The sequence below is a fragment of the Haplochromis burtoni genome, unplaced genomic scaffold, assembly GCF_018398535.1.
Source record: "Haplochromis burtoni strain Fernald_Lab_line unplaced genomic scaffold, NCSU_Asbu1 Contig_3, whole genome shotgun sequence".
NCBI lineage: Eukaryota > Metazoa > Chordata > Actinopteri > Cichliformes > Cichlidae > Haplochromis > Haplochromis burtoni.
In genome coordinates this window covers 3,540,231-3,566,578 of record NW_024582364.1, presented here as the reverse complement: position 1 = coordinate 3,566,578, position 26,348 = coordinate 3,540,231, and the positions used below count along the sequence as shown (strand labels likewise).

Sequence of the window (26,348 nt, the reverse complement as noted above, 5' to 3'; positions counted from 1 at the left end):
TATTATCCGAGGTTTCAAATGAGCATCTTCTTTCTGTGTCGACAAGATTAAAGGGAGGAACTGTACGCTGCAGTTTCTTTCCACGAGCATATGGATGGATATTGAATGTTTGCACAACATCTGCTCTGAGGTAGTGACTGAATATCACTGTATACGCTGGTAGTTTGGGTAGTTTTTGCTGGATTTTTTTCTTCTTCCATGATGCAAACTGGTCATATTTGAGCACACTTTGCTTATTCAGTAGATGCACTCTGTCCCTGTGTAATTAGATATCATGATTAAATGAGTTAGCTCCAGGAACTGGTTTGTAGTAGTTTACTAGTCTACACTTGAGTATGATAGCTAAAAGAGGAGAGAAGAAGTACAGAAACTGATTTTTACCCTTCAACTGTGAAAGCATGAACTCGAGAACAAGGGGACATACGATTCTCAAATTGATACCACAGATGTAGCTACTAAAAATCTTGGCCAAGTTCAGATATCAGTGAACTTGAGCTGAAGGTAGACTAAGTTTTCTGAAAATCTTGGGAATGCGGTGACTTGAGAACAAGGCGACCTAGGATTTTGAAATCAATACCATAGGTGTGCCTGCTAGGAGACTGAGGGGTAACATTGGTGGTCAGTGGTCAGTATTTTTCTCTTTTTGACTGCTTCTATTTAAAGGTTTCTTATTCTGCTTTTTTTCCCAGTCTTTGGCCTGATTCAGTTAGAACAATTCTTGCTCCGGCCTCATTATCCTGTGTTGTTGTGCTGTTTTTATTAATACTAATGATCCAGGTGAAAACTACTGCCCACAATACTGAAATTCTAATAGGGTTAAAAATAGTATCGTATTTATATGCCTGGAATAAGGTGGATTTTGGTAATGAATGGTCTTGCACTTTTCTTTTGCTTTTTTGCTTCCTTTCTCCTGATTACACCGGGGAATGCTGATTAAAATATTGCGCTTCGTGGATTGTTAAAAAGTCCATCTTCACAAGCCGGAGCAAAAACAGCAGAACACGCTCGCGCTTTAACGCATGCATAAAATCTGAACACCCGGGAGATAAATGTTTAATATTAGCCTTAATGCGCGCGGTCATAATTGGCATTAGGATCCTAATCCGCGCGCTCCCTGGCGATCCGCTCCAGGTTTTGCGCGCTGTCCTCAACAGCCAGCTGCTGCAGAGCAGGGGACCGGTGAGCCGTTTCTCCTCGCCTTGTTTGCCTCCAGTCCGGCTGTAGCTCCGACTGTCTGCACGGCGTGTGGATGAGGCGCAGAGGGAACAACCGAGGGAACGCACTGAAAACCAGCCTGAAGAAGTCCTATTAGCCCCCTCCGTGCTTTATCGGCGAACCCGACCGCTGGAGACTTTAAGAAAGACTTAGCAGTGCGGGAGCAGAGCTCGGAGTTTGATTTTTTTAAACGAGACTGGGGCGCATCTCCGTCTCCTTGAAGTGATCCCTTTTTTTATGCAGTCTATCCGTAGCGCTCCCGTCGGAAGGAGCCTGGGTGCATGCACAAGAGGAGGAGGAGGAGGCGGGGGAGTAACGATCATTACTTTTGAACAGACCCTTCGCCATGGAGCTATTCGTCCGGTCCCGGGCGCGTTGGCTGGAAGAAGAATAGATACCTGGCACGGGAAACCCCACCTTTCTCTTCCACTGTGAGGAAAGTGGAGCATGCAGCCAAACCCCAGCCGTCTTTGTGCGACCCGCTGTTTAGTTTCTGGGGGCCTCTTCTGAAAAAGAAAAGAAGGGAGAGACGGAGAAGAAGAAGAAGAAGGGGGCTCCTGGTGTTGATCTGAGATTCACATTCCGCGCCGGGATCCGTATTTTGGCACGGCGTATACCCTCTGTAAGTAGCCTTTAAAAGCGGATGTTTTGAGTCTTTCAGGGGAGATGCTGGGTTATGTCTCGCTGAATCAATACCATTTATTTACACTCCCAGGATAGGATAAGGCAAATGTCAGAAAACGGGCCCACGGGCTCCTCCGGTAGTTTAAAACTGTGGTGATGGGATCAATATAAAGCCCAGAGTATAGGCGACGTTATTTTTAGGTGGCTTTCGCATCCAGACTTTAAATTAATGTGAAGTTGCTTAGTTACTGAGATGTATATATAATCCCATGTAATTTACCTTAAATGCCCACTGAGAGGTGCTTTTTTTAAAAAACGATTATTCTATGACAGTTCTTGTGTTTTCACATTACAAATGGGATTTTCTTTTAATCAAGATTCACACATGACAAGAAAATCCCTTAGCATGAAGCTGAAGCCTGTTTTTCTTCATAAGGAAAAAACAAAGAGAAGTTGATTTATATTTATAGGATATTCAAGAGTGATATTAAAAAAAAAAGAGAGCGCTCACACAAACATCTCCACCCAGTCCAGGACACCAGGAGCTAAGTAGTTGGATGTCAGTTACTGTCTCCATTTACTTCTCCATTTTGCGGCTATAAAATAAGATCATTTCACAGGGCATGTATAATTCACAGACCAGAGTCAGCCATGTGTGATGATGGGACACACTCACAAACACACTCACACTCTCTGTCTCTCACGTACACACACACACACACACACACACAGTTTTTACAGGCACCATCTCCCAATCTCACGTGAAGCTTTTAGGGGGAGGCACAGACTAAAGCAAGAAGCCAGAGGAGAGCATGACTGTGCTGGGCAGACGTGGGAAGGTTAAATAACGTTTGCACATAATCCATACTGTCTATACCAGATCAGGATGGTGGTGCAACATTATATAAGCTAAGTTGGGGAAACTGAGAGCTTCCCTTTCATATGCTTATATAACAGCTTCATGCAGAAAAGTATGGATGAGCTGGCCTTAAAAGAAACCTGACAAAATTCACAATTCAGTCACGAACTACAAAGGAGGGGAAAAAGCGAAAGGAAAAACTGCAGCATTATATAAGCTATATGCACAGTGTGACTAATTGTCTCGCCACCAGACAAATCCAGGCATATTTTGGGGCCGTGGCGGATAAGTTTTTTTGTGTCGTGTCGGTCAAAGACAAAAAAAAAAGTCTCCCTCGGCTGGGATGATGCTCAGAGCGTCTGGTTAATACTGACGTACCCATCAGTGATTGCTGAAGATGAAAAGGTCACTTCCTCCCCTGCCGATAGGAGGCTTTACTGTTGAATATAGATGTTGCGCTTAAAAAAAAAATGCCTCAGTTCGGGGGGTGGGGGGGTCTGTGTCTTGAAACAAGTGCTTGGACAGTGAATGGTAGGAATTCAAGGAGAAGGAGGGGAAGGGAGGAGGAGGAGGGGGACAAATGGTCTGTTGCCTCCCTCTACCCTGATTCTACCTCCACTCCATCTCTCGCCCACCCCAGACATGCTGGTTTAGTCCATTTGTCTTGTGTTTTCTTGGGAGGAAGTGCCATCTCATCTCACATTGCGCAAATGGTTTCAGTGCATGCTAGTGTGAATTCTAGCGGGTTTTTGTAACTGCCAATTTCCATATCAAAGTGTCTGCATTTCAATAGGGAGAACTTGAGCTACCAGCCCCCTTCCTCTAAGCAGTTTTGTTCTGATAGAGAATTGCTGCTGCTGCTGTTGCTGGTGGAAGCTACTGACAGGATTGCTGGACACTGCAGTTGGTCATGGTTTATGTGTGTGTGCGAGAGGCAAGTGTTTGTCTTGGAAACAGATTTAGTGTGGATTGGGAGAACTTGCTGGCCGTAAGCTTAACACCAAAAGCCGCGTATTTAGCGGAAATTTTGGACGCCGTTCAGAGACGTGGTCATGTTAAAAAAGATTTTGCCTGTTAAAACATTTTCGCTCAGTATTTCTCGGGGCGAGCGTAGACCAGGAACAAAGATCTGTGTTTCAACCTCTTTAGGAGAATGGGACACCATCAGAGCACAATCATGGCGATTGGGGAAAAAAAGAAAAGAACAGAAGTTGCTGAAAATATGTTTGCTTGTTTTTAACTGCCGTTTTGGTCACCGCGGCCTGCATCTAAAAAGGCTCCAAAATCAATTTGCTTTCAGTCGCTTTCTGACAAAATAAATGGTTTAATTCCAAAACCGAGCGAGCGTAGATGTAATGACACGGAGCGTTCAAGCTTTGTGTACGACTCTCGAGAACCTAGCGGTGTTGTTTTTCTTGTCGCAGAGATAATATTTATTTCCAATTCTGTGCAGCTGTTGTTTGTCAGAGAAGGAATGCGGCAAGACGCTGTTTATTTTGATGGATTCGTCTTTCCCCCCCCCCTTTCCCTTCTCCTCCCTTTGTGTGAGGATACGTGGCCTAATGTTCACAGCAATTTTAGGCAGGTTAAGTAGATGAAAATAAACACTCGCACGTTTGCACTGCAAAGAAGGAGAGACACGGGGAAAAAAAGCCATTTCTATGCTTTGTGCGTGCCCTTACTTTGAAAATAGGATCAGCATAGGTTAATAGTGAAAGAAAGTGCAGTGTGTGAGATGTTATTACACAGAGACAGGGAATGGAAATGCCATTGGAAGCGCGGTAGGGGTCGGTGGCCCCTTCGTGGTCATCCTGCTCCTGGGTAATAACATGAGCCAACCACTTCCCAACCTTCAAGAGGAGAGACCTCGCTGCTTCCTCTCCCTCCTATGTTTGGACAAAATATGATCACAAAACTTGTGAAAGAGGCGAGAGTAGGAGGCGACTTTTCCGTGTTGAACCAAAGAGTAGGATAGAGAAGGCTGAGGAGGTGGGGGGGCGGAGGTGGATAAAGCAGGACTTCACCTGCCATCTTCACTCACGGCAGGCGGGTTTGACAGCTGACTTGTTCTGTTCCTCTGACTGGCTCGCTGCGAAAAAGTTGGACAAACAAATGGACAGGAAGAAGGTCTGAGAGGAGCGGCAGGTGGGATTATATTCATTTTAGTGGAGAAGCACACTTTAGATGCTTTTCTCATGAATGGTTGAATTCTCCTTCCCTGTTAGGACTGACTTACTCCTGTGTTGTCTACAATGGCTTCTGACAAAGCTCAGAGAGCAGGGCTGCCTTCATTGTGTATGTGTAGGAGGACAGGGCAGCAGCAACTGTGGTGAGTTTGGTGAGTCAGGAAAGAAACAAGAGTGGGGAAGAAACCATGCTGCGGTGTGCTGAGCCGAGCCCCGTTCTTCAAATTATTAAAAAGCTGCTGAAGAGGAGAAGTACATGCATTCTGCTCTGTTGAGGTTGCTATCAGTGGAAGGATTTGACATCAGTGCTCCTTCTAAGATGGATTTTGTCCTGGCTGAGTGTTGCTGCAAAATGGTCTCAGGTCTGGAGAGTAGTGTCTGAATCTTAGGGGCTGACACCAAACCTGATATTTACCGGTGATGCTCACATTGAAGCGGTACTCTTGCCTGTTAGCCAGAAGGAGGGAGGAAAATGCACAACAGAGGAGTGTGGGCTTAAAAAGAAGAAAGCAAAGGGCATTTTGTTTATTTAACAAAGTGCTTCGGGGTGAGTTTCTCACTCGCTGCAGAATCCTATCATAGCCATTTTGTGGCTCGCCTCAAAAATAAAGAGACAGATGACTGGAACGAATGATTATGTGTTAGGGTAGTTAACCCGATGGATAGATATATGGTCTCGCTCCTTTTCGCTGAGATCTGAGGGAGAAAAATTCTCCCCCATACTACCACCTCCTGCGTTTAAAATGACAGTTAACTTTCCCCCACTGGTTTAAAAATGGATGTTTAATGATCAACAGAGGCTTGGCGCTTAGGTCTAGTAGTCACGCTGGCTGTAGATGCGCTCACCGCGGAGAAAGCTACCTCCTCTGTGTTGTTAGGGGACTCTGCTCAAACAGAGACCGGTTCTTGAGTGATGGATCGTCAGAGGTCTCTTTGGGGTGTGTGTTAACCCTTTGGAGTGTGCAGATCTCGCCCAGTAGGGGAGCCGTCAGCGGCATGTGATGGATGTGTCCCAGGTCTTTAAGCTCCATATATCAGAAGATTAGCACTGACCTGTGCTGTCTGGGCCGCCCTCAGAGCTTCTTCTCCAACACTGGCTGGCATTAGCATATTAGGACACTGCTCTGTCTCAGGGGGATACGAAGATAGGGTTCTTTATTTGGTTCTGCCACAGTATAGGTCACAGGAAGTGTGCAGATTAAAGGCTGAAGGCTTTGTGTTGGTATTAGGTGTATCTGACAGGTCATCTGTCTTGAGCCGAGGAAGCGCTTCTCTCTTCTTCAAATTCCTAAATAGTATCATATAATTATCCCAGAAATTGAAGCTCAGGCCATGCTTCACTGCAGAAAGATCTCCTTGTTCATCCTTCATGGTATTCATGAATCACATAAAAATGGAAATGAGTCAGCTGATGTGGGGTAACATCGTTATTCCTCAAAGAGATCGGACCAGGTATACACCCACACCCATGTTTTATTTTCCAAATGAGTAATCGTCATGGCCTCCGCGCGTGATGGACAGCACGAATTCTGCTATTAAGTGCTTTCGCACAAACATCACAGGAGCATTTGCTTCCCGAGAAGCTACTTAGTGTATTACAAAGCTAAATTGAACATAATATTGGGGTTCTTTCACTTCCTTCAATTTTGCTGCAGATTCCTTCAAATGATCATAAAAACGCTTCCACCGTTAGTGCTCTCATGCAGTGCATTTTCTGTCCAACTCTTAAATGTCACCTCCCACGGTATTGCTGGCATTTGTTCTTGTTGTGTCTTTATGTACAGAAAGAATACTTTGAATGCCAATTTTTCAAGGAGCTGTTTTGCTACATTGGGTGAAAAAAAGAAAAGAAAAATAAGAGGAGAGAGGCACGGGATCACCTGTAGTGCGCCGGCTCTTTGTCTGCCATGTCTAATGGCTATTTGATGCCTACTTGGTGTCACTCGGTGCCTTGTGATGAAGCCAATGTATTTTCAAGGTGAGGAGATATTGTCAAAGCCCTTGAACGTTCCTCGGGCTTTGATTGGCAGGCGTTGTCACAGAAGATGAGGAGTGGTGGGAGTCGCACAGCAAAGAGAATCTATTACCTAGGATTGCGAGGCGTGCTTTCACAATGTGTCAGTGCAGTCAGCCATCTTGCGCTCTCCGTGTCAGGAACAGTCCCCTCATCGGCGCAATGAGGGAGCAGCTTTCAAGTTTAATTTTACTGGTTACCATAAGTGATGTTATTGATGTTTTTCTTCTTACTCGGGTTTCGTAGCATGATGAATTAGCTTGTGAAACCAAAAACATTTAGGCGTTCATCACCGTCAGTGTGTAATCTATTTTGTGATTGCTGGCAGTCAATATTAAAAAAGAGACAGAAAGAAAGAAGGAAAAAGAAATGCAAATGGCATTCTGGCAAAAAAAGAGAGAAGAAGAGCAATATAAAACTCAAAATTCAGCTGAGCCCTTTCTTGCTGATTTCCGACATTTCAAAAGCCTCCTTAATACACACTGAGAGGGGCTGCAGGCTCTCAGGGTTGCAGTGAGAGAAGGAAGCCTGTTGTTGATCAGCCAAGCAAATCAGATCTTGATATTTGAAGAGTGGAGTTGTGATTGCTAATCACTCCACTGCTGAGTTTTAATTAGGAGACTCATAAGCATTCTGTCATTTCTCAGCAGAGCATAGTCAAGCATCAGATGTACTTAAGAGAACAAATAATTAGTTGTCTTAGTAGTTGGGGCTACCAAACAAGCACGTGCACGGGTTTTGTTTTAGCTTTTTATTTCATGGATTAATTAGTATTTTATACTATGTACTTGCAATGATTAAAAATATTACTGCTAACTGTGCTTAATGCGAGCCCGTGTGCTTTTCACATCTTAAATCATATCTTGATCTCATTAAAGGATAAACTGGGGTTGTTTTGAGCCGAGCAGCAGCCGTGCGTGGACACTTTGTGCATGTGCTTATCACCAAAGGAAGCTTTAAACTATTTTCTTGGGGTTATTGCTATAGATTGGACCGAGCTTATTTTGAATGGGTAGGTTTCTGTCCTGTGCTCCTAAGACCTTTGTTAGGACATTTTAATTACAGCAGAGCTGGATGTAATTGATCTAGGCTTAGAGGGATTTCACTGTCAATGAGAATGAGCCTGGGCGTTAATACAGCCGAGCAAACGCTTCCACCTCTGTGCCACACTAACACACTCACACACACACACGGTGGAGACAAGAGGAGATATGCGGTGGCTGTCCTTTATTTCAGAGGGACCTCTGTGTTTTCCGTGTAACGGTTAAATCAACCTTGCGGGACTGGCTTACATGATAGTGCAGACGAGTGTACCTCTGCCTTTAGTTGAACATATCTGTTGCCCACAGTGTTGGCACCTGGAGTGCTCTCTTACGGAGCACTTTCTTCACTGGTTCCATGTTGTCACCCACAACCTTGAAATTTTTATAAGGCTGTTAGATAATGCTTCCCGATGAGGGTGAATTATTGATGGTCTTGTTCGTATGAGTGGGACAGGGCAGGCTTTTAACTCTCTGAGCTGCTGGGTCTCTTATCCGGTAACTAAGGGACACCGCACAAACACCCAGAGGAATGATGTACTGGAGGGAGGAAAAGAAAAACGGAGGCAGGGGGCTGAAAATAAAATAAAAGAAGCATGCATCCTTTACGCTACTGTTGGGCTAAGCCACAGCACAAGGGAAATTTGGCAGCAGAGAAAAGCGTTGCATCGACTGAAGCCTTTTCTTTGTTTTTTTTTTTGTTTTTTTGAAGCATTGAAAAGTGATGTGGTGGCCGCGTTTTTTTTTGTTTGCAAGGATACACACAGAAGTCTGCCTTTTGCGATTTTTTTTCCTTTTTTGCAGAAACACATGCTTCAAGTTTAGTACATGTGTCAACACAGGATGTGATGTCAGGAGAGAAAAACGGACAAATAAAGTTTGTAACCGGGGTAAGGCTGCAGAAACGAGTTGATTAATTGATTAGGCGGTCAAATAAAAAGTGATAACTGATTGATTATCCCAGAGAAGTAAAAACACAAAGCATTCTTTGGTTTCTGGCTGGATGTTTTTGGCTTTTCTCTCGCTTGTAATCAGAGATAATTCGATGTGTTTTGGGCTTTGGACTTTTGATTGGACAAATCAGGCAATAAGAAGATGTCACACAGATGGATAAATGAATAACATAGACGGGATAATATACAAAACGAAGATAATGATCAGTTCTTTAACGGATGGTTTTAGCAGGCTCTTACCAAATGTGAAGTCCTTGTGTCCTCTCACAGTTTCAAATTTGATAAATGTGGCTATAAACACTCAAGGTTTTGGTACATATCTGCTCCAAGGCAGTGTAAACAGTATTTATGAATGCTCTTGGAGGCAGAAACCACACAGCCTTGAGTCTTAATTAGTTTTTTGGTGAAAGTGAGGTCTGAGCTGTTCATTTGACCCTGAATGGCAAACTGTGTAACCTGCTGCACACACAGAGCTCTTCTCTGTGTCTGTCTCTACTGAAAACGTAGCTGCATTCTAGTAAAATCAGTCCTCAGCCATTAATTGTACACCCGCACAACCTGACAGCTGTCCTGATTCTTATAGCTCGCACTTTCATCATTGTCCCAATTCATTCTCTCTCCTCTCAACTGGGCCTCGTGTTTGCATTACAATGGGGCGAGCAGGACGAACTGGTGGAAATACCGGTAAAGCGTATAATTTAGCAAGCAGAAATCTGCAGCGTTGTGCTTGAAGCTACAATTTGGATTTTATTCTAGCGTCTGCTTTTTTTCAGCCACAAAAAAATCTTACGTTTGGCCTTAAAAAGCAGCCTGTCTTTTGGCAAATCGTCGCAGGTTTGGTGCATTTAAAGCAAGAAATCCTATTCTGAGTTTAGAGACGCATCCAGCTGTTTAGAGGCTCTGCGTTAGTCTTTTTCGATGTGTTGGAGGTCATGTTGCATTCATTCGTCAACCTGCGGTGGTCCGTCTTCACAATGAAAATTTAAAGTAGTTTACAGCTCAATCAGCGATAGTCACTCTTGAATAATAACCCCGAGACTGTCTCAGCGAAGACAGGAACAGCACAAGAAAGCAATTATGTACAAAGAAAACGAGAAAAACAAGTCCAACCAGCTTCCATTTCCCACTGGAAATGCTGTAGATTGATGCCTGTGAGTTGGTTTCCAAAGGAACAGACAGAGGGGGTGGACAAATTAATAGAAACCAATACTGAGAAAATTAAAAAAAAAAAGGATTTGTGAAGAAAACAAGCACAAAAACTGTCCAGGCCTCCACGTATGTGCATATTAAGTCCATGGCTCATTTCCAGCTCAATACAGCCAAGTTGTGAATGTGGGCAATATGGCTAAAAGATATTAGCTTGAGCATGGGTGAAATACTGAATCTCTGCAGAAGGATTTCTCTAATCGGTGCTTTAATTCAGAGGAATCAGTCTTCAATAAATGATGGTAGATTTGAACAGACAAAGTCGAGATTACTAGGAGTTTGAAATGATCATTATTATTATTTCTTTTAAACAACATTGATTAAAATTCAGATCTTGAGTCAGAAGAATATTCGGCTCCAAAACTGTCCCTTTGGGACATGCCGGGTGTCTGTGAACTTAATCATATTTTCTGGCTTCTCTCAAACACCGCCACAACTAACATGCCATCAATCATACCCAATTTTCTCTTTTGCTCTTTTTTCAATTAAAGTCTAACTAAATTTCAGTTGCTTCTCTGATGAATGGCGCTTAGCTGAATATACAGTAATGAGTCAGCTTCAAAAGAGACTAAGCACCACATTTGAACATGAAAGTAGCAGGTCTGAGCAGTCATTACTTGAATTAGCAGGTACTGGGCACAGAAAAGAAAATTAATGTTCAACACTGTGCCAGGTATTGTTCATAACTGTTATGGTTGTGTAGCGATAATGCATTGTTTTCAAGGTCTGTCCTGATTTTTGAAAAAAGACAACTAAAAACTATTAAAAGAAATAAGAAGCCAAACTGTGGTGAAGTAATTTAAACGCAAGAAACATGGGTCAAAACAATCCAATAATCAAAAATTAAATATAACAGCGGCTCAAACGACTGCATGAAAAACAAAAGTGGGCTCTTGTGCTCTGAAATCCCTTCAATTTGCTGAGCGTTGAGCATCTTTTAGATTATAGTGTTGGTTTCACAGCCTGCAACTTCACTGTTTTGGTCCACTCTCCGTGCTCTCATAGTGTCATTTACTGCAGCAGCAGACAGTTGTTTTTCACCAAAGAGAAAAAAAAAACAACCCTACGCACACTACCTGCCCATCAACAAACCACAGACAGACAAATTTAGCAACTAGCCAATAATGGAGCATTTAGCAGCTTAAGAGCCAGATATTTCCCTCGGGAGTTTTGGAGACCACGGCAGAGCTAAAAGAGAGGGGTGTATTGGCCAGAAATGCGACTCCAAATGAATGATAATGCCGGGCTCTAACTGCTGGATGTGTAATTAGGCAGTTGTTTGCTAACAGATTGAATAAAAACACTTGGTCATCATATGTCAGTGTTTTGTTTACAGCTCCATCTGCGGGCCCTAATCCTCAAGTCGGACTAAAAAAAAAGAGATAGCAAACTTTTAATAAAAAGTGCCGTGGACGGAAAAAAAATAATATGTGGTAGTGAGGTTAAACAGGCTCCTATCAGATGTGAACAAAAGCACAAAAACTGAGATATTTACTAGTAAACAGCTTAAAAGTCTAAACCGTAAGTTCGCATGTCGCACACCATGATTCGAAAAGGCACAAATCGCTTTCATCCAGTGCTCAGCCATAAACTTGCACTTAGCTACCTGGCATCGAAACGCAGACAAAATAAAACGGTGCTAAATGTTTTTCTCGAAATCTAATGAGTTTACCTGCAGAGAAAACCCGTATGTGTCTGCTGTCGACTGTTAAACATGGCGGTGGGTCCGTAATAGCATTGGCAGCCGTCTCGTGGGACTCATTAGGTCTGACGATTACTCCGCACAGTGGTGTAATGGCCAAGGTGTATGAGGCAATTTTACAGGACTACTGTTGCTGCTCCCCGTGTTGCGGCGGTTTTATGAATTAAATCAAATTCCTGGTATGGTTTCCCCTGTCACCGGATATAAACTTCCTTTAACATTGTGGAAAACCCTGTAGAGAAGAGTGTGGAGTCAGTTTCCACCTCCCTCCATTCTCACCCAGTCAGAGGCTTTAGTCCTATAATTATACACGTTCACGCTATAGTCTTAATATTTTCTCATATCAGCACATTTTTTATGTCTCCAGTCACTGAGCTTCAGTTATATAAGAGGAGTCCTTAAGGGTTATTTACTATTCCATGTGGTGCTTGATTTGCATTATGTGAGTGCGCACTGGAAAGTAGGTCAGTATATCAGTAATATTAAATATCAGCGCAATTGTTTGACAGTTTTGGCTTGTTCGCATTCATTATTGCAAGCTGTTTTTCTTTTTTTTAATCAATCAGATTATTTTAGGGTTAAATTAGTACATTAGTGCTGCGCCTAACAATTATTCTCAGCATCCTTTAATTTAATATAATTTTCTTACTACATTATTGTTTCTTTAAATGTTTCAGGTGTGTTGTTTTGCTGAATCTCGTGTATAAAAAAGCACAATTAAGTGATTATAAAACACCTGCTGTTAATGCTCTGCCAGGTGACTCATTGCTTTAGATTATTATTATTTTTTATTTATTTCTTGTCATATTGTGATTTACACCGAGTTGCCATTTTTTGTATTTTTACCTAAAACGGATGTAGCTAAAAGCACGTTTCTGTTATAACCCCCCTCCACCCACTTCATAAAGGCTGTAATGCAGAAAAGGGGTTTAGTGAGTGTGTAATAGTATCAGAAAAAATATATATATGTACGTTTATTGGACTTTGTTTCCAGAAATTTCAGAAAACAGCAATTGTGTAGGTGTTTGTTGGAATAGGAGTAGGAAGACTTCACAATATCTGCAAATGAAATGGCAATTTTATTTGCACAGTACACTTCAATATGTTACGCTTAACATAAAAGATAAGAAAATAAAAACCTGAATGGCTCTACTGTGCCTTAAGGTAATAAAAAACAGCAAAAAAGACTTTATAAAGAAATAAAGAATAAATAAAGAAATACAAGTTACCATACACACTACACACACACACACACACACACACAATAGTTATTAAATGCAAGCCTTTGAGGATAAAAAAGGTTTTGAGTGAGTTTTTAATGTAGACACAGTTGAGTTCAAAGGTCACTTTTAAAACTGTAAACAATAACCAAAAGCAAAATACTTCTTGTTTAACTTTGTTCACACATATATATCCCAGCTCAGTTATTACATTGAATAAGGCGCTTTAGAGAATTTGCTTCTGGAGTGAATCACAGAAAGTTGATATTTTTTCTGTCCTGGCAATGACACCGATAATTATTTCATTTTTTATGTTGCATTTTTAACACGAGCATTAAAGAAAAGAAAAAGAACCAGTTTTCAAACACGAGTAGTGAAAACACCACCAGCTTTTTGTGACTGTGACATATGGATTTCCTGATTTTAAACTGATTTGTGATTAAAAATCTGCCTATCATGAGCACACAAACAAACAAAAACTCCAAGATGATCTCAAAAAATCAATGCGTATCCGTGAATGTCACTGACTTCTACGACCCTGATCTAATAGAGACCTCACAGACGTCCCACAGCGGGGAAACACACCATGTGCTGAACAAACACACATTATGCAAAACAGACTGAATTTTTGACCAAAAAAAGCCCTTTAAATGCACTTTAAATTGGACAAACATGGATCGCGATGAGGCCGCAAGGATAGATACATCACAGTATGTGTAGTGAGCCATGAAGATCTCGTTGTGGCAAAGCAGGAACTGCATTAAATTGTTCCCAGTTGAGAGAATCCATATAACTTTAAATAGCTTCTAAAATCTGTATGAAAATGCAGCGAGCATGAAGTGTAAACCAAGATGTCAGGAGAGACATAACAGCCTGTTTGAGTGATGTACAGTGTCATGTCCTTGTGTTAAAAATAAGATCCGGCTCTGTGAGGAACATTAATGTAGCAGCTCTGTGGGTGAAACACAGCGAGGGAGGGACTGCACCACTGGCAGATTAGAGGAAACTTTAATCAATGTTAAATGAGGTTTAATCCAAAGTTAACTTTTTATTCAGTAATAATTAAACTAAATAATGAACTAATGCGACTGTGCCAGATGACAAAGTAGACATATAATCAATAATCATGATTCCTTTCATAAAAAAAAAGTCAAAACACTTTCCCTTTTATAGTCTTTCCTTTGATTTAAACGCAAAAATGATTCCTTTCTTTTTGACAGTCCAGCTGAGAAAACCCGAGTGAGATGAAGAGAATACCTTTGCCCTGACTTTTACTTGTCAGGCTACACCCCTGCTCTCTGATCGGTAGTCTAGCGAGACAGGATGTGCTAGTAGAGGCTAGGAAAAAAAATATCGAGAACTCTGCTCTTTTATTTTACTCTAAATATTCTCTCTCTTAAAAAGGTGCCAAAACGGATCGGCATCAAAGACCAGACAGAAGCATACGTTTGATCAATAGCAACATACTATTATTAACATTTTTTAATAATATATATATAAAAATTGATATAGAAATGCTTATATCTGAATCTATATTATCTTTGCTTGGACAAACAAGTAGTGATGCAGTAATTTGCAGTAAAGGAACATGTTAGATGTATTTAAATATCTAAATGTGCCTACATGTGCCATCTCACTTAATAAAAAAACATATCAGTGCCAGAGAATTTTTTTAAAGCTTCTTTTACTGTAACATCTACTACTGGGGTGTCAACTATAAGGTTCAGGGGCCAGAATCAGCCTGGGAAAGATTCAAATCTGGCCCACTGGAAAGCTTTGGAAAATGTGAGGAGTGCATAGGTTTTGAGGTTTTACAGTTTTTCCTGTTGATAAAGACTCCACAGTATTCCCATTCATACTATGCCAAAGTAGTAATAAACAATGAAATGACAGAAAAAAGCCAGTTTTTCTAGTTTTACTTTAGTGGATCCACAGTTAAAATATTACATATAAATGCTGGGCACTAAGCTGCCCTCCATTTATAATAGCAAGGCTACCAGAACTTTTTCTGTCTCTTTACACATTTATCATGTAAAAACACTGAGACATACTGTTAAAATTGCAGCTTCTTTTTCTTATATTAAAATATCTCACGGATTAAATGTTCACTTAAATGCAGTTTTAAAACGGAGCATGTCTGTATATTTCAGCCCCATCTGAGTCTTGCCGTGTCAGTAACTTGTGTGGCTTTTAGTGGTTTGACCTACCAGTGGCGAGTAGAAATAAACTCTTGATAACACCTTAAGCCGGGCCTATATCCGAAATGACAACCCTCAGATAGTTTGCAAAATAGCGTGCCTCTCCCCTCGGTCTGTTCTGGCCCAGACCCTAAAGCTGAGATCACTTCGGGCCACATGTAGGATTTCTTCTCCTTTCTCGTTGTTTAAACAAGTTGTTGTCAGAGGTGGAAATTAATGCTGGATTATTTCGATTTGATGGCAACACATGAATGAAGTTTTGCAAAGCTGGAGGCTGATTGCGCCGTCACTCCTCGCCTGCATGTTGTTCATTAATGTCACAGATGTTGTGTGTTAGCGGTTAACATCCTACTAAAACCTAATGCAGTCTGAATGGAGCTACAGTGTGTAAAAATTTAACATCGAGTCAGTACGCAACCCCCCCCGCGAAAAGGTGTGAACATCAACATATCACCCAGCGGAAACGTGCTGAAAGTGAATGAATCTGTTGTGAATGCGCTGCTCGTGTGTAGTAAGGTTAGGTTGAAGGGTGGAGGGGTGGGGGGTGATATTGCCAGGCCAATCGCGTTTTCCCTCATAACAAATGCAGCTTTAATGCTGTACGAGGTGTGTGGGTGTGTTTGTGTGTGGATAAAGAGCGAACGGGTTGGGGGGCGGAGTGCTAGCATTATGCGTGGAGGAGGTGAGAAGTGAGGCCTTCAGTAAATTTATGAAGAGACTGATTGAAAGGAGAAACCGCTCTTTTTCGTGTCAGTGTCAAGCTGCTCTCTGCTCCTCTCCAGTGACCCTACTGCTCAACCAACTGCTCTGAGGTCAGCCTATTCATTTTGGTGCCAAGCAGGAACAGCTACGGCGCTCAGTAGTAGCCTGTAGCCAGATATCAGTGAATAAAACTGACACCTCGGTCATTGTCTCCCTCTGTTTTTCTTTGATCTCTTCAAATACGTGTGGTATGATGTAGCTTTTACAGATCCGGGGTCAACTGGGGGAATCGGGGAGCGTCACAGCAGTGATGATAAAGCCAGTGCTGAAGCGATGGCTCATTAAAGCCGTTTTCTTGGCAGAAAATGAATCTCCCAACAATTTTGATAATGTATTAGTTGTTTAAATCGGTTATCAAGCAGAATGCTGAACATGCACTGCCGTAGCTTCTCAAACATGAAGATTAATTAAGAAGAAAGAAGCAAGAGAAGCGCTCGCTGTCTCAAATGAATCTTTCAAAGCCACGTTTTTCTAAAGAATTACAGTGTGGAAACACACAGTCCCCCGAAGACCCAAACAAACAATGCAATATACATGCAGACTGCAGCAAAACATCATTTTCTGTTACTCCTGTTAGCAGCCTTTTTTTCTTTTGATACTCCAAACAAATTCATCAAAACCCAGTGAAATTGTTCGATTGAGATATTGTTTGTTCGCTTTAGAAACACAGAACTAATCTTAAATCTACTCAGGACACTTGGAAGTCCTCACTCTTCTTTGTGTGTACAGCTTCACATCACTCACTGCCTTCTTTTTTTTTTTTGCTTGTTTCAATATCGTCACCGTTAGACTCAACTGGAAGCTTTTTTTTTTTATCGGTGACATTTCATAAGCTGCGGTAAAAATAATTGTTAGGTGTTAATTTGATCGTTGACAGACAAAGCAGACCGGGGATGGTAATTATTTTAGGCAGCTGTCATTATTTGTTGACAGGTGATTTCAACTACCGGCGTCAACAGAAGATTCCACTTTTTACCCTTTATCCAAGTGTCTGCTCCCCCGCACGGCTCTTTTTGAAAGCTACACACCATCCTCTCTTCATTTTGCTTGACACTAACCTGGCTGTTCAGCCCGGGTCTTCTTTGTTCTCTTCACTTTGCTAAGCTTCTTTGCTCACCCCTCTCTGTTTCACCATGTCCATTTGCCCGCTGGCACTCTATCTTATCTACTGGCTCAATCTTTTGGCCAAGAGCCGCTGAACACACCAACTGTTGTGCTCTCTCAATAAAATAGTGAAGCTTTGCACCTTTCAGGTTTTCTTTTTGTGTGTATGTGTATATGTGTGTGTTTGCACTTTTTGAGCTGCACCGACGACCATTTCTACTTAAAAGCATGCTATCCACAAAGGTCTCTTTTTAATCTGGAGCCATTTATCCCAAAAAGAAAACAAGACAGAAAGTGGAGCTGCCTTCAATTGCAGCTTTGCATATTTACATGTTACAGGAACGTTTTTGACCTCGTCATCTGCAAACCATCTTTAAAAAAAAAAATTACCTGTTGACATATGAATTATTTATGGGCACTGAGCCTGTTGTAATTATGAGGGAATAAGTGGCACGTGCAGCCTAATGGGAACTCATGCAAAGACATATTTTCACAAAAAATTAGCGTGTGAAAACACACTCATTTGCCAAAACATTCAAGCAAACTTCCCAACATCCGTGCGTCACGAAGCAAAGCAACCTACCGCTCTATCGTTTCCTTTTCTCCGCTTTTAGAGATAAAAAAATAACTCAAAAAATTTGCTGTTACATCTGGGCGAATCGTCAAAAATCTTATCTGTTTAGCCAAAACAAGATTTCGAAAACCCGCAAACGTCAACATTTGAGCCACATCTGGAACCAGCGCTTTAACGATTAAGAGATCATCTGAATATTTTGCTACTATTTATTGCTGCAGCTCCATGTTTACTAATATACGTAAGCATATTTAAGTACTTAAACTGCTCTTACGCTTTTCTACGTCCGACTCCCCGAACAGCATTCACCGAAAACACCTAAAAGAACAAACATTTGTAAAGCTGGAAACTGTAAGTTCTTGTTGTGCTTACAGAACGGCAGCTGAAGACAAAAAAAGGAAGATTTGGCTCTATTTGAGATATGTGTCTTTAATTGTTTCCTTGTGTGAGGCTGTAAACCCCCCTGTTTACTGCCTGTTAATCCTAACAGTGCTTTATCTTATCAGCAGTGTTGATAAAGCACGCTCTGCAGACTGCGCCCGGTGTCACAGCGTCTCTATTTCTGGCAGTTGACGGCAACTTCCCTACATCACTGGTGGAGCCAAGGAAATGACATCATGTCGCTGCAGGGGTTGAAAGCGCAACCCTGACAGGACTGTCATGACAAAAGAGTTCCTTGGGAACATCAGGGCGCACCGAGGACAGAAAAAAAAAACGAGTGTCTGGAGGCTCTGTTTTCTTAGTTCCTGTAGTTCGCATCTTCCACTTCTAGCTCATCAACAATTTTCTGATGTTTCAAATTCTCCTCTCACATGTGTGTCTTTTTCTTTTTTTTTCCTTTCTCTTTTTTGTCCTGAATGTAGGGCAAAGGGGCGGGCCAGAAAGTTCTTCAAATTAGTAGTTATTCAAAGAGTGGAAGACGGATCATTGTGTTGGCAAGATCCAGCTCTACAGGGCCGCGGCTCTATTTCACTTGTAGGTTTTGAGCTTACACTTGGAGTTGCGCATTAGTTTTGTTCCGCTCGTACTTGATATGTATGTATGCGCTCTTTATCTCTCTTCTCGGCGTTGACAATTGAAAATAAATTAACATTCCTGGGCTTTATTTTTGTCTTCGCTAAGCCTGTGGAGAAAACTTGGAGGCAAACCCAGGAGGTCAGGCCATACTCACAGCCTGTCAATCCTCCTCTGTGACCCCACCGCCCCTTTCTTTCTCCCCCTTCCATTCTTCTCCTCCTCTCCTCTTCCCTCTCCCATCTATTTAGTCCCTCCCGGCTTAGAAACTCCCAAACTCCCCCTCTTCTCCCACTCTCTTTCACTGGACGCCTCTCCAGCTTGAGTGAAGCAGATACAAGCTTTGTCAAAGGAGCCTCACATTCATTCAGCTGGCTGTTACACACAGCCTAGTATTTCATGTGAAGACATGTGGGCTGTCTCCTTCCATCCATTTATTTTAATTATGTTTTAATTGCTCGCCATCCTTTTTTCAATGCTTGCTTATTATTTCTATCAGGCTGATGTGAAAAATTTGCTGTGGACTGTGATTTTCTCCATTATCCTAACTGATGATAGATTTCTCTCCCTGGGTCTCCACACTGTGTGTGTGTAAGAGACAAAAGAAAAACAGATGTCGTGAATGTTTGCATAGCATTTTTCATTTCATTGGTGAAGTTTTTTGTCTCGTTTCCAGAAAGATATACTGTTAATAGAGGACGGGGAGGGAGAGAGGGGGGAAAAAACCTCAGGGAATAGATTTCCTTGTATTTTTGTAGGAAGAGGAGCTTAAAAACGCAGATGAAAATTAATAACTTTTGTGTCATTTGTCTCCTGGTGTATATTATAGATTTGAGCTCATTAGATGTAGTGTAGGTGGTGACAGTTAGTCATAACTGTGTTCCCTTTTTTTTTTAACATATCGGCCTCTGTGGAGCATGATTATCATTATGCAGAAATCACTGGCCGAGTAACAAGTAACCTCAATTCCCCGGCTTCGAGGTGGGGGGTGGGTGTACATAATTCCTCGGCACGATCTCCGAGGGGTTAACGATGCCTCACTTACCTCTTAAAATCATTTTCTGCTCGAGATCATCTTAGCCCCCCACCCTTCCCCTTAGACAAACGTCAACCCCCTCTTCCCCGCCGCATCCCCTGATGTGAAATTATGATACGTCTGTCAGCGCTTGTGTAAAGCATCTCAGTGTTAATCGCCTAATCCCTTTATCTCAAGTCCGGACCGATTCAGTGCAGAAATCCCACCAAACAAAACTGTGTTTTTAGGAAGATGAGCATGGCTGTGTCCTGCACCAGCTTAAGGGAGAAAGGAGACATGTTACTCAGCAGGGCGACGGCTGATCGGGAGAAAGAACCCCAGGGTGGTGAGGGCGAGCGTTCAGCCGCGAGGCCTGGCGGGCTCTCGCCCCCTGGTGTCTGGAAGGGCCGAGTGGCTCAGCAGGCCCAGCGGGCCATAGGGGCAGGGGGTGCCCCTCCTTTCCACCCCCCAACAGTTTGCAATCTCCTCCTGTCAGCCACCATTATGGTTACTCCGTGGCCCCCAGGACTCATATTTGTGGATGATAAATTGCTGTGGAAGACGTCACGTGCTCTGCCCGGTATTGGAGCTGGTGGAAGATCCGAGATTATGAGAAGCCTGAGTAGACGTGGTGTGAGCTCTCCCATGGAGGAGAGCGAGTCCCCTCCACTGTGGCCCTTATCTGATCTGGTTTGGCGCCATTGGCAGGTAAACAACTGGAAGACAAATAAAACCACAATCCCACGAAGCCACCCAACTTTAACTGATAAATTATAAGCTAGCCGAGTGAGTGTGTGCGAGTTTCCTTGGTGCACACTCTGCAGCACAACTGCTCGGCCAGGATGACCTCAAATTAAAATAAATACGATCCGGCTCCAACAGGCTAGGTGGAGGCTTTTTTTGTTAAACTGTTATCCCTCCACCAGGCTTTGGACACGTATAGAACGAATCTAATAGTGGCTTAAATTATTGCTCAGTATGCTAATGTGGAAGCTTTCCATGTTTTGTGGGTTTTTGTGTTGCCAAAAATATCCAGGCGCATTAGTGAGGCCCAGAGAGCGATCAGAGCTGACTGCTCTGCTGCTCAAATTTAGGTTCATTATAAAATAATCAGGGCGGTTGACGGGTGGCTCTGAAGGAGCGGCGTTGAGAAGCAGGAAGCATTCGCTCTCCTTTGCATAGAGACGGCTGCAAAGTTTGTGTGGATATGTGTGCATGTCGTGGGGAGATGCTTAGATGGCAACCGCCAAGAAATAAACAAGCTCTTCCTGCATGCTTGTGTAGGTGTGTGGAAGTTCCTGTGTGTGCGTATCCACGTCCTTTGCTGTACATTTGTGGAGTTGTGCATGAATGAGTCCATATGAGTTTTTGTGTGTGTATGTGCGTAATTTCACATATGACACAACTCACCCATCCTCGGTGTTTGACTTTGGTAAGCAGCTTATCTGTCTGCCGTGTTCGTCTGTCTCAGGCTCTAACCTTTCGCTGCTTTTGCAGACAAAGGCCTGTTTTTGCCACCCCTCGATAAGGAAGGAGACAAAAGTAGCTCTCAAAGCAGCTGTGTCTCTAACGGCGTCCTTTGCGAGCGTGTTGCCGGAGTGACAAGGTTTCTCCCGCGGGGATCCTGGGAGTAAATGGGGAAGGTGGAACGGGGACGAGTGGGAGAATGAGGCAGTGTAAACATTTAGTCGTAACATGCCGCCGCGTGCTAAATAAGCGCAGAGCATCAGGCGCGCTACGCGCTTTCATGCCGCTGCTCTCGAAATCGTTTTGAGAATAAAGTTTGAATATTTCTGTGAAACTTGAAATCAGAGAAATGCTCTGTTTGCTCGATCAAACAGCAGTCAGGATCTTCTCTTTTTTTCCTCCTGTGGTGTTTAGATATTTGCTTGACTGCGTTTAACAAGCAACTCACACATGAACTGGTGTAGGATGCAGATTGTAGAAATTACGCCAATTAAACCAGCGAAGCGCTAATGATCTCATAGATCTCACCAACTTCCTCCATTTTTATGCAATCTTCCTCTCTTTTTTCTCCCCTTTTTTTCCAGATGGAAAAAAAATGACTGGCGAGGCTTCTCCAAGAACTACTGATCGTTGACGTCGCTTCAGCCTTCAGCTCTCCCTCCGCAACTCGCCGAACCAGCACTATTAGCCATCAGGCTCCTGGATCGTTTGCATACAGCAACACAATGGCTTCTGCACTGCGGAGGTGTCCGGTGTTTCACTGCCTCCTGCTCCTTCTCTTTTGCTTTCACTGTTCACAAGGTGAGTTACCATGGAGTTGCACGGCAGAAAGTAGCGTTAATGTGCTGCTAGTCAACCTTTCAAGAAGCCACTTATTATTCAGCTTATGAATGTGTTGAATTTATTAGCACACATTGTTGTCGCCACACTAGAGAAGTGGAGAGCTGTTATGTAGCAAGGTTGCTGAGTTCTTCTTCAGTGGTTTTACCCTTGAAGTTTGAAAAAGGTGTTTCAAACACCTCGTATGGAACTCATTGAATATTCTTGGCAGCGCACGGACACTTTGACTGACACATTTCTTCACTTCCACAGTAACTCAAATGGTGTGTCCTTCCCCCAAAGCCTCATAACGACACCTTTTCTGCCGGATGAGCTGTGTAACAGATTATTTGAGTGTACTTTGAGGCACTGCAGCCGCAGAGGATTGATGCATTTTTTATTTGCACCTTAATCAGATTGTTCTGAGCAGCCTGTGTACTTGGAACCATCAAAAGCGGGGCACTTGATTCTGTGCCAGAGCGAGGAATTGGGAAGGAATGTGTCAGTGTTTTTAATTGTCTGCAGTGACATTTTTTTGGTTACTTCCCTCACTTTTGATTAGTACATTTGGCTGTAATTACAAGTATTGTCACAAAACACTCCCATCAGTTCCATGCCCATCAAAACCACTGATGTTGGTATGTCTGCTTAATGATGATCATTATATTTTTCCCCCGTTTCAGTCCCATTGTAACGGGAGACAAAGTAAGCCAAAATCGCATGCTCGTGTGCCAAGCATTGATTACACATAGATGCTGAAGCACATTATTTTGGGGCTTCCTTTTGAATTTGGATCTTTCATTTTTCTCCCTCTCTCTCTTGCTGTTTTGTTCTGTGATAGATACACCCTACACTTTTATGTTATTCCTGGTTGTAGTGTACAGTTTTTTATTTTATATTAACAAAGGTAGCAGTGCAGTCTAGTATAGAGCAGGCTACCTCTTCAGTCTTTTTTTTTTCTTTGTAGATTAGCAATTTTAGATAATATGGAAGAGAGTCTTACTGAGGTACTTGAAGAATAGCCCTCTGATTTGGCCTGGCTTAGAAACTGAGCTGAATAGTCCTGTTGAATTTCTTAAAGAGGAATACTGCTTTGGTATGCAGAAAGTGCGGGTTTTGGGTTTCAGTTGATGTGAGGGCTCTCAGGCCTAAGAATGCATATTTGCCCATCCGTCAATAAAGGAATGTGTGTGTGTGCGTGTGTGTGTAGGTTCATCTGAAAACAATATCTGATTCTATCCACATGCCAGTCACCTTCAGCCAATGCAGCCCGGAGGGTTTTGCATCCCAGGGCTTATGATCTGCGTTTCCCTGAGAGTTCCTGCAAGCAAAACTCCACTTGATAATTACCTCCTGTCCCTCGCCAGGAGAGGCTATAATCAGGTTATGATTTTCACCCAAAACATTCCCCTTGCTTTGAAATGCTCGATGACATACCTGAAAAGAGGGTGATTTTTTTTCACTCTACTGGTATTGACTTTCTCAGCCAGCGGGGAAGAAAAAACACCAGTTGAGCTCAGTTTCGGGCAGACTCGTGCAGAATCAAATGGAATTGACAGCATTATTTTTTTAAAGTGGCATTCACTTAGAGTTATATACAGCATATTTCTTTATTATAGTAATGTATAAAATGACAGTGGGGGGGGACGACGACTAGGGAGTTGTTTCCTGAATCTGCAGCTCTGCACAGCTTTATCAAGTTTTATTGCATGTTTCAGCTTATTGTTTAGCTGCCTGTAATTTAACCCTGTAAAAAGCCTATGAACTATGAAATAATTACCAGGAAATGCTATTTTTTTTTCTAAAAACGGACTGTTTATTGAACCTGCTGACATATCAGTTTGCATTTATGAGTTTTCATTTGCATCATTTTTGCTGCACCTGCCTTTTTGTGCTATTTATTGCTCGCATTTTGTTAATCTTAAACAAAATCATATGAGGGCATTAGGGTTAAAAAAACACAGATGATGGTGATCGGGGTTATAGGGTTAAATGTTAACTGCTCTAATAAAAGAGGCCAAAAAGAATGCTGCTAAAAAGCAATAGGAACCACTGATTCACCACCCAGACAGCAAACGCAGAGTTACCAGAACCAAAAAACTAAAACAAGGCTAAATATTGGCTCTTACCTCCCATAGACGATGAGGTGAAGAGGCAGACGTGAAGGCAGCAATGCTGGCTTTTATCCACACGTCACTTCCTGTGAATCTCTTATGTGTTTGTGTGTGTGTGTGTGAAGGCAGTTGTTTACTCCAACACTAATAAGAAAAACTTCTCTAAGCTGTGACCGAACTAGTGTCAACGTTTCAAACGCCACACTTTGCCTAATTCGCCCTGCATTTCTTCCACGATTATAAAACAGATCTATAAAATGACGCGTCTGCTGGAGTAAACTGGGGCATGCAGGTATCACGTTCGTTTCAGATGTTTCAAACCGCCTAGATTGCAGATATGAAAGAAGACGCCCGGATTCAAAGTGAGCAGCCACGAAGGTGGGGCGAGTGCACAGGTACACGCCTGCTGTGCCTGAATGAGAGCAGTTATCTAAGTCTTTAAAGTAAAGAGAGACAGATGTAAGGAGGGATTATGTCATGTAGTCAGTGTCAACACTTTCCGTTGGCTGTTGTGTTTGAATACCAAAGGAGAGCAGACAGCGCAGCCTTCGTATCAAAATATTGCACAAAAGAGGAATGTAAAAAGATTAAGTAGTTTATGTTTGATAGCTGTGCCGTATCTGCAGAGACGGAGGATCAGAGCAAAGAGGCAGTGTTTGTTTAGGTCCTAGAAATTGTTCCAGCATGACGAATGTGCGAACGAGAGGCATTAATATGCAGCGTGTTGAATAATCAAGTCGGCGGACTCGAGAGTCGTTTGTAAGGAAACTGCTAAATGGTGCACTGGAGTCGCCCTCCCCGCCCTAAAACAAAAAAGTTTTTTGCAACGTTATGCTTTTTGGTTTTCAGCCCCCGCTGCTCAGGATCACTCGCTGTTTGCTTCTCACTAAGAGAGTTTTTTTTTGTTTGTTTTTTTAAACTGTAAAATATTACTTAGTCGAACACACCAGCATGCCTGCGTTTCTCCCCCGAAAAGGTTGTAAAGGTTAATGTTACGTCTCAGCTCAACATTTGTCTCAAGCAGCGCCATACATTGTGCTGATGGAAGACCCTCCTTCATGCCACACTGGTATTTGCAGTCCTGGGGTTGACTGAAAGGGGGAAGCTATTGTGCTGCAACTCCTCTCTGGCCCGGGGCCATACACATCCAGTCTGTCATCCATTGATATGCTTGGCTTGCCATTTTATAATTCATATTGAATGCTGCGGGTCCATGGTAGGGCGATCATGAATTATCAGCTAAACCATGGGAGATTCACAGATGACTGGTCAATCTGTGTGGTGAGAACAAGCACAGAGGAAGGGAAAAAAAAATCTGATATATCAGGCTTGCATGGAAATTTTTGGCCAGCTGGAAGCATTTCAAAAAATAAGGCAGGGGTTCATCATTTGAATTGAATGGACTTTGCTTCGTATTGAGAGGCACGCTGACACAAATAAATCGTCCCATTTCTCAGTCGCTCCCTCTCATTTGCTAATACAATTCTTTCTGCATTTTTGCCACAATCTCTGGTGCACGCGGCGTTTCGCTTTTCCGCGCCGCGGACATATTTCTGCACGACACAGCATTACAATATACTGTTTTAATAATAACCGAGGACCTGGAAAGTTTTAAATCATAGGAGAACGCGAAATTGAAATGAGCCAGAGTCGCATGAATCTTCGGGATCAGGATTTCGCTCAGAGGAAATGAAATACAATATCGCCCTCGATGGGGTCATCCTAGATTTATTGCAACAGCGATTTCCTGAGTGCATTTTTTTGAGAGCGAGAGCCTCCTTTCCTCCACTGTGTGTTTAGACGTGATTGTAAAAGTCAGGCCGACGAACAAACACGTACTTTATGGGGCCGAGAGCTGCGCTTTTATGACAGTTTAATTTCAAATGTTAAGCGGGCCTTAAATTTCAATAGCATCTCAGAGCTGTTCACTTCACACCCCTTATGGTAACAAGTTGTATAAACAGCGGACCAGATGCCCACATGACATCGTCCTTTCTTAAGTACTGTCTTCACGTGTATTCTTTCTTCTTTCCTTTTTCATTTTCTTTCCTCCGGGCAGGCTAATTCAAATAATAGATGAGCCCGACGTACAACCACAAAGTACTTTTCCTCCGATTCTAAACTTTTGGATTTGCTCAGTGTAAGTCGCTGCTTCACAGGAGGGTTCAGCTGTCATAACAAAGTAATGCATTTAATCTTGAAAGGAAGCAGAAGGGTTTCAAATAAAATCAAGTCTACACTATAGGAAAGCAGCCGAGTCTC

General features: G+C 42.5%; 1 protein-coding gene across 12 annotated transcripts in view; it reads left to right on the top strand.

Annotated features, from left to right (window-relative positions):
• Positions 1-1,152: 1,152 nt before the first annotated feature.
• LOC102308108 (adhesion G protein-coupled receptor L2) overlaps positions 1,153-26,348 on the top strand; it is an 89,082-nt gene continuing 63,886 nt past the window's right edge. For 11 of the 12 annotated variants that reach the window (XM_005912647.3, XM_005912645.3, XM_042219551.1 and 8 more), the window contains exons 1-2: positions 1,153-1,837; positions 21,738-21,954. In XM_005912647.3, the coding sequence (XP_005912709.1) occupies positions 21,879-21,954 (76 nt within the window). In that variant the 5' untranslated portion in view covers positions 1,153-1,837; positions 21,738-21,878. Of the gene's footprint in view, positions 1,838-3,240; positions 4,844-21,737; positions 21,955-26,348 lie in introns of those variants that run through there. The other variant, XM_042219536.1, reaches the window with a different exon arrangement.